We start from the raw sequence: 8,998 nt of genomic DNA on the forward strand, positions 1-8,998 counted from the left end.
ATAAGAGAAGGACTGACTGACACGAGTCGGATATCAGACCTCCGTCTGATATTTGTCCAAAAGTGCCCTTTTTTCAGCCCCTGCGCCTCTAACATAATTGTGCATACAGTAGGCCTAATATTATTATTACATTATTATTTTCTTTTGTTTTTTGTCTTGTTTTGTTATGTTGTATTTTCATACTTTATAGCTATTTTGAATATTAAAAGGGCAGGCATTATAAGCTGAGGCTTCTGCCAAACAAAAACCTGAATACATTGTATACACTATACGGTGTTTATTTTAAATGACCAATACACTTGAAACACACTTTGCACGTCCCTGGTTTTCAGGTCTTAAACCAGGACCTTGTTGCTCAGGTCTATAGAGCGTCGCAGTCCCTCCCCCTTTCAGAACAACGAGTGGCCCAGGAAATTAATCGCAATGCATTTGTGCCATAGGCATTTCGTGCTTTATTTATTTAAAGACCTTTTAAGCGTCGTACGAAGCCAACTCTTGTCGTGACAAATCACGACAACACACACAATATTTCGGGCCAAACAAATAATTAGAAAGTAGAAAAAAACAACATGAATAGTCTCCTGTATTTGCTCTAAACTATAAAACAACATGATTAGTCTCTCCTGTATTTGCTCTCAGAACCACCCATTGAAATGCCAGTGAAAATACAAACAGTACATATTTACATGCATGTTTATTGCAGACATTATTACAATATGTTTATTGCAGACAGTTTTACATATTGTTTAAATAAGAATATTTACATTGTGTGTGTGTGTGTGTGTGTGTGTAGTGGGGGGGTCAGGGTGCTGGGGGGGGGGGGGGGCTGACTGATCTTAGACAGATCTCCAAATGACACCGTTGCCGAGCCTCTCCTGGCTGGTCTGGCCTGAAACACAAACAATGAGACGAAAAATCATTGATTTTGTGATGAAGTTTGCAGGTTTTTATGTGATTTTATCGGGTGAAGTTGTGAAATATGCCGAACAAATCACACCCATGTGAAGTGAGTGGTGCAACTCCGTGTGGGGGTCCCCAGGGGGGGTCCCACTACTGCACAGTACAGTACAGTACAGTACAGGAATACCAAACGACCTTTACCAACTCGCCCCGCGGAATGTTTTAATGTAGTTAACAGTTAATGTAGTATTTCCCTCCCTCTCTGAAATCTGAAAGGATCTTGTTTACAGATTTATTTGATTGTATAGTAGTCGATCTCTATACTCTATGACACAGAGACGGTGACTGCTTAATTAAGTTGATTTAGGACCTTCTATAGCAGTTAATTGTTTTATTAAACACATTTATTCCATGTAAAGCCCATGTTTTGTAATGGCATCATCATGCTATTATGTGTGGATATACAGATTGAACTTAACAATTATACATTAATATGATAATACCTTTTATATAATCACCAACATTAATTATGTTTGTTATTTACAGTAGAGTAGTGGGGCGAGATGGAAAAGGGGCGACCGTACCCGTTACCCAGTACTGTACTGTACTGCCCATACAGTTAATATGTGTGTGTGTGTGTGTGTGTGTGTGTGTGTTAGGCTGCACAAAAGTGACATTTGGTTGTGAAAACCAACCAAACACTATTTTCGTGCTCGAACAGACCCAGCCAGCCAGTCAGGGACAGACCCTGGCTGGAGGGTCTGAATAAGCACAGCATCTTCCAACCAATCAGAGGATCTCATACAGCACCTGTGACTCATGAGGCTTCCAACCAATCATGTAGAGGATCTCGTACGTGGCAGGAACCGATCCGTCCTCATTTCCATAAAGTTCTGAAAAATATAACACGGTTTAAGCGTTCAACAAGTTAAAAGGCCTTGTGTGTGTGTGGGGGGGGGGGGGGCAGTCTCACCTTGGTGTGTGTGTGTGTGTGTGTGTGTGGGGGTAGTCTCACCTTGGTGTGTGTGTGTGTGTGTGTGTGTGTGGATGTGGGTGTGTGTGTGGGGGGGGGGGGGGGTAGTCTCACCTTGGTGTGTGTGTGTGTGTGTGTGTGGGGGGGTACCTTGGTAAATGGAGGCAGCAGCCAGGATGGTGTCTCTGTGAATCATAGAGCGTCTATTCCACGCGCAGTTACTCTCTCCCATTCCTAAATATATATTTATAGTTACTCTCTCCCATTCCTAAATATATATTTATACAGTTACACTCTCCCATTCCTAAATATATATTTATACGGTTACTCTCTCCCATTCCTAAATATATATTTATACAGTTACTCTCTCCCATTCCTAAATATATATTTATGCAGTTACTCTCTCCCATTCCTAAATATATATTTATACAGTTACTCTCTCCCATTCCTAAATATATATTTATGCAGTTACTCTCTCCCATTCCTAAATATATATTTATGCAGTTACACTCTCCCACTCCTAAATATATATTTATACAGTTACTCTCTCCCATTCCTAAATATATATTTATACAGTTACTCTCTCCCATTCCTAAATATATATTTATACAGTTACTCTCTCCCATTCCTAAATATATATATATTTATATAGTTACTCTCTCCCATTCCTAAATATATATTTATACAGTTACTCTCTCCCATTCCTAAATATATATATTTATATAGTTACTCTCTCCCATTCCTAAATATATATTTATACAGTTACTCTCTCCCATTCCTAAATATATATTTATACAGTTACTCTCTCCCATTCCTAAATATATATTTATACAGTTACTCTCTCCCATTCCTAAATATATATATTTATATAGTTACTCTCTCCCATTCCTAAATATATATTTATATAGTTACTCTCTCCCATTCCTAAATATATATTTATATAGTTATACAGTTACTCCCATTCCTAACATATATTTATTTATATATTTAGTACAATTACCCTCCACCCTCTCCCAGTTATCCACCAGTTTATGTTCAAACATTCTAACATTTTCTAAATCCTATTCTTCAAATAGCTGTAATAGTAACACATCAGGGGCCGAGGACCCCCCATGGGTCCCCGGACCACACTTTGACAACCACTGATCAATCACTCATTAATTATGCGTTCGATCAATAAAGATAAACTTGCCTTGCAGGTCCGTCATGACTTCAATGATGCCTGGATAATGGACCTGGATCTCATCAACATCCTGCACGCACACACACACACACACACACACACACACACGCACGCACGCACACAGTTACATTATTTTAAATAAATGTATATTAATTTAAACCTTTATTTATTCTCGAAAGAGCAATTGAGGTTCTCCCTCATTTTCAATGCTGACGAGATTACATTACATACATTATATAAAACAATTTAAAGACATGCAGTTTATATACACAAACAAATCGGCAAATCAGCCTGTATATGATACAAGATACATAATTATTATATTTATATTAATACATTATATTATACAGGGTAAACAATTGAAATCGGATGTCCCAACAGGTTCTCCAGGTCATATATAAATATACGTACCACAGTCAGCATGGTGGAGGTTCCCCAGGTCATATATATACGTACCACAGTCAGCATGGTGGAGGTTCCCCAGGTCATATTTATATACGTACCACAGTCAGCATGGTGGAGGTTCCCCAGGTCATATATACAGTACATACCACAGTCAGCATGGTGGAGGTTCCCCAGGTCATATATATACGTACCACAGTCAGCATGGTGGAGGTTCCCCAGGTCATATATATACGTACCACAGTCAGCATGGTGGAGGTTCCCCAGGTCATATTTATATACGTACCACAGTCAGCATGGTGGAGGTTCCCCAGGTCATATATATATACGTACCACAGTCAGCATGGTGGAGGTTCCCCAGGTCATATATATATATATACGTACCACAGTCAGCATGCTGAAGGTTCCCCAGGTCATATATACGTACCACAGTCAGCATGGTGGAGGTTCCCCAGGTCATATATAATATACGTACCACAGTCAGCATGCTGAAGCCAGCCTGCCCCAGCAGGTTCCCCAGGTCGGTGACGGCGGTGTAAGGGCTGACATGAGGAGAGAATCCTCCCTCTCTCTCCGTCTCGGCCAGCTGCAGAGAGCAGCGTAACTCGTACAGGGTTTCTCCTCCGACCATGGCCCCCACGAACACCCCGTCTGGCTTCAGGACATGCTGGATCTGATGGAGGAGGCCGTTTAACATAGTTTATCTGATGGGGAGGCCGTTTAACATAATTTATCTGATGGGGAGACCTTTTAACGGCATTTATCTGATGGGAAGGCCATTTAACATAATTGATCTGATGTTAAGTGAACTGACTCCAGATCAGTGAGAGGTTAAAGTGAACTGACTCCAGATCAGTGTAATAAGGTAAAGTGAATTGACTCCAGATCAGTGTAATAAGGTAAAGTGAACTGACTCCAGATCAGTGTAATAAGGTAAAGTGTGTCTGTCTGTCTGTCTGTCTGTCCCGCTTTTGTGCCCATATATGGAGCTGAGTGATTACGTCACCATGACTTAGCCATAACCATATAAGGAGTCCCCAAAGCAGCTATACGTCCAAAACCCAAATATGTACGAGCTGCGTTCGCTTCCCGCGTTTGCGCGTCTTACTGGTAAGGTAAAGTGAACTGACTCCAGATCAGTGTAATAAGGTAAAGTGAACTGACTCCAGATCAGTGTAAAGGCTACCTGTCTCAGAGCTCCTGGCAGGTCGTTGATCCAGTGGAGACTGGAAGGGAAACATAAATACATGTTATTATTAAACTAGTTATTATTATGTTTATTATTATGTTATTATTAAACCAGTCAGACGCCTGAGGGTGAGAAGCATTATGTCAAAGGTCAAAGGTGAAAGATTACCTGAGGCTGCTGAGCACCAGGTCGAAGGTGTTTTCTCTGAACGGCAGGAACTCTTCGTCAGCCACGACACGCTGGACAGGAAGCTCACTGTGTCTGCTGTGCTTCTGAGGAGAGCACATACACATCACTGTGTGCGTGCGTGCGTGCATGTGTGCATGCATGCGTGTGTGTGTGCACAGTCACACAGATGCAGTCTCTCACAGCTGGCAACTCTCCCTACATGGAGACTACACAGAATGTTGGTAAAGTGCACCACCTTGTGACAAGACAGAGTAACTACACACACACAGACCCACTGTCCCATCCCAATGTTTCATGTTAAATGAAGACAGGCTGTGCTTCTCCATTATTATTACCATTACTATTACTAGTGTCACTGTGTCGTAAAAATGCCATATCGGTATCGAAACGCTCTCAAAATAACACAGATTATTTAATCGGTTTTCACCAGCAAAAATGATTTTAAATTAAAAATGTAAAAAAATCAGTTAAATATAAATCTAAAGTGTCTAGTACCCCTCAGGTCTACATTTAATGTGTGTGCTCAGTAGTGAAAACAGACACTTGGAAAAGAGTATATGCTATTTATTGATTTATTGATTGATTGAATACTTTATTAACAGGCTTTGGGCCAATAAGCCCCTATAGGGCCTATAGGCTTGTTTCCATTCTGGTCCTCTGTATAATATCGGAATCGCTCAGAATCTGTATCGGCAGATATGATGACCCTGCAAATAATCAGATATCGGTCATAATTTCATAATCGTGCACACCTAGTTTAAAGCCCTATATTCAGACTTGAGTTTTAGGTGAAGAGGTGAAAACTACAACATGACATCACTGACCACCGAAAACTACAACATGACGTCACTGACCACCGAAAACTACAACATGACGTCACTGAGCCGCGGTGGTGAGAGACTCACCCAAACACATCTCTCTGTTTTTACTAAAACTACAACATGACGTCACTGAGCCGCGGTGGTGAGAGACTCACCGCCTGCCTGTCAGAAGGTGAGACCTGTACTCACCAAGGTGTTTTCTGAAGTATCTGTGAGGACGAGACGTTCCACAATGTCCTGAAAAGCAACACAACATTAAGGAGTAAAGATTAATATATGTATATACACATACACCCTATACTGTGCGTGCGTGCGTGCGTGTGTGTGTGTGTATGCGTGCGTGTGTGTAATCAAGTACCTTGCTGAGATGTTCTGCGATGTGACTTCTCCCTCCACCGACATCCAAGGCCAGAGGAAACGTCCTGTAGAGATTAGAACAACTAATGTCACTGTGTACGCCCCTATAAGGCCCTAACGTCCTGTAGAGATTAGAACAACTAATGACATTTATACACTCAACGTCAGACATTGGTCTATGTCACTGTGTACGCCCATATAAGGCTCTATAGACTTGTTTCCATTGTGGTCCTGTGTATAATATCGGAATCGGTCAGAATCGATATCAGCAGATATGACCCTGCAAATAATCGGAGATCGGAAATATCGGTCATAACTTCCTGACCGCGACCCCTAAATAAACTATGTACGATCGGAGCATTCCGAGACACCGCTGGACTAGCGTCACGGACCCCACTCTGAGAAGCCCTGCTGTGTGTGACATAACTTCCGGCTGCATGTGACATCACTTCCGGCTGTATGTGATATCACTTCCGGCTGTATGTGACATCATCGTCCTCACCTTGCTATGTCGTATACTCTGTCGGCCACTCTGCTGCCAACCTGGACGCAAACAAAACCAAAACATTACCTTAATAATAACAATAACAATAATAATAATTTAATTAAATATTTGTTTGCATAGCACCTTTAATGACATGAAATGCAGCTCAAAGTGCTTTACAGAGCAATGGAGAAAAGAAAAGAAAAGCATAAAACATTAAAATAATATTTAAAGTAGTTTTCAACTAAAAAGCAATAGTGAAGTGGGTCTTGAGCTGTGCTTTAAACGTGTCTACAGAGGCTGCCTGTCGAAGGTACAGTGGGGTTTCCTCAGCAGACCAGACATTATCAACATTTTTATTTCAATAATCATTTAGTGCCCACTGCTTTGGGGTGTTTTTACGTCACTGTGCACTGTACATTTGCATGCGTGCGTGCGTGCGTGCACCTCGTCTCTCAGGTAGTCATATTTGTGTCCGTCCTGTAGAGATGCAGACCAGTTCTTCTGCCGTCTCTTCATGCTCCTGTCGAACACGTTCATGCTGTTGGATCCTCTGGAGGACATGAGTCTGAGAGGAGACGACTGAGGACGCGTCTGAGGACACGACTGAGGAGACGACTGAGGAGACGTCTGAGGACGCGTTAGTCTCGGTCTGTGGGGATTTAGGATGGGAATTATCAATTCATTCAATAATTGATCATTGATAACTATTATTACACTGCTTCTTCGCCTGGAAAGGAGCCAGCTTAGGTGGTTCGGGCATCTTGTTAGGATGCCTCACGGGCGTCTCCCTAGGGAGGTCCTCGAGGCACGTCCCACTGGGAGGAGACCCCGGGGCAGACCAAGGACCACGTCCCACTGGGAGGAGACCCCCGGGGCAGACCAAGGACCACGTCCCACTGGGAGGAGACCCCGGGGCAGACCAAGGACCACGTCCCACTGGGAGGAGACCCCGGGGCAGACCAAGGACCACATCCCACTGGGAGGAGCCCCCGGGGCAGACCAAGGCGCAGTTGGAGGAAACACATCGACTCACTGGCCTTGGAACGTCTCGGGAGCCCCCAGGAGGAAGTCACTAATGTTGCTCTGGAGAGGGAAGTCTGGAGCTCTCTGGTGGAGCTGTTGCCCCCGCGACCCGACTACGGATAAGCGGTTGAAGATGGATGGATGATAACCATATTGATCGATTAACCGGTTAGTTGGCAAGCGGAGTTTTAAAACGATAATCTGATCATCTTAATTTCCCTCAATAATGTCTACATTTTGACCGTTTGAGATCCAGGGCCAGGCCTGTCACCATTATTACATCATTATTACATTATTACATGAATCACATTTCTTTTTAGATAATCGCATTTATGTTTTGCATATAATCATCAATCGTTTCCATGTTGAAAAATGTCCATACAAAAAAAAATCTCTATAGATCAGCTATAGCCTATCTTCTATGCTGTGTTTTTATAATAAATAGACAGATATTTTTTGGAAATAAAACATAAAAACATTAAACATGTCAGTGATCAAATGTGTCCTGATGTGCAATGTGTGCTCAAACAGAAATACAATCTGTAACGTTACAATATTCAATGCAAAAAACGTAAATCGTTAAACACAATTATTTGTGTGACAATTATGTGAGGAGTGTGTGTGTGTGTGTGTGTGTGTGTGTGTGTGTGTGTGTGTGTGTGCGTGTGCGTGTGCGTGTGTGTGTGCGTGTGTCACTCCCTCCACTATAGTGCCACTCTGCAGAGCTGGAGATCGGGTTTCGATTCCAGCTCGGCGCGCAAAAAATAAACGTTACGATAATAATATCTGTATACAAATAATAATTATTATTGATTATAAGTATTATAACATTTAAATATAATTTACCGGTTGTTCCATGGCGTAGAGGTTGTTGTGTGGAGTGTTGCTGCTCTCTGCACACACACACAGCTTACAGTAAACTTATTCAGCATCATTTTCATCATATTCATTCACTATAACTGGACTAATTAACACCTTATCGTTATGATCATATTCATATGCATTAACTATAATTAATAACAGTTTGTTTCTCTGATAAACCTCTAACGTCTCTCTAACCTCCTGACTGACTGACTGACTGACTGGAAGCGCTGTTGCCACATTGAGGGATAGAAATAAGCAACCCTGTTTGTTTTGTATTTGTTTAGTATTTGTTTTGAAACATTTTAACAACACACGACCAAATAAACAACTACACTTTAGAAACAAGACCAAATAAACACTACACTTTAGAAACAAGACAAAATAAACAACTAAACTTTAGAAACAAGACCAAATAAACAACTACACTTTATAAACAAGACCAAATAAACAACTACACTTTAGAAACAAGACCAAATAAACAACTACACTTTAGAAACAAGACAAAATAAACAACTACACTTTAGAAACAAGACCAAATAAACAACTACACTTTAGAAACAAGACCAAATAAACAACTACACTTTAGAAACAAGACCAAATAAACAACTAC

At 41.4% G+C, this 8,998-nt stretch overlaps 1 protein-coding gene across 1 annotated transcript; it reads right to left on the reverse strand.

Moving 5' to 3' along the window:
* Positions 1–740: 740 nt before the first annotated feature.
* LOC308313003 (arginine-hydroxylase NDUFAF5, mitochondrial-like) lies at positions 741–8,584 on the reverse strand. Its single transcript, XM_080759843.1, has 12 exons — positions 8,371–8,584; positions 6,946–7,150; positions 6,517–6,557; positions 6,016–6,079; positions 5,847–5,894; positions 4,816–4,919; positions 4,645–4,684; positions 3,934–4,131; positions 3,066–3,126; positions 2,024–2,107; positions 1,711–1,793; positions 741–889 (listed from the first exon to the last, which is right to left on the reverse strand). The coding sequence occupies exons 1-12, from the start codon at positions 8,472–8,474 to the stop codon at positions 761–763; spliced, it is 1,161 nt and encodes a 386-aa protein (XP_080615969.1). The 5' UTR covers positions 8,475–8,584; the 3' UTR covers positions 741–760.
* Between the last annotated feature and the right edge of the window lie 414 nt (positions 8,585–8,998).

The sequence above is a fragment of the Protomyctophum bolini genome (assembly GCF_963924005.1).
Source record: "Protomyctophum bolini genome assembly, chromosome: 3".
Lineage (NCBI taxonomy): Eukaryota > Metazoa > Chordata > Actinopteri > Myctophiformes > Myctophidae > Protomyctophum > Protomyctophum bolini.

Excerpts from the sequence above, each read along its gene's own strand:
- LOC308313003 (XM_080759843.1), bottom strand. The coding sequence starts at position 8,474 with ATGAATATGATGAAAATGATGCTGAATAAGTTTACTGTAAGCTGTGTG. Across the intron at positions 5,895-6,015 it reads TCGCAGAACATCTCAGCAAG|GACATTGTGGAACGTCTCGT; the intron begins GTACTTGATTAC and ends GTTGCTTTTCAG. Across the intron at positions 4,132-4,644 it reads TGCCAGGAGCTCTGAGACAG|ATCCAGCATGTCCTGAAGCC; the intron begins GTAGCCTTTACA and ends CTCCTCCATCAG.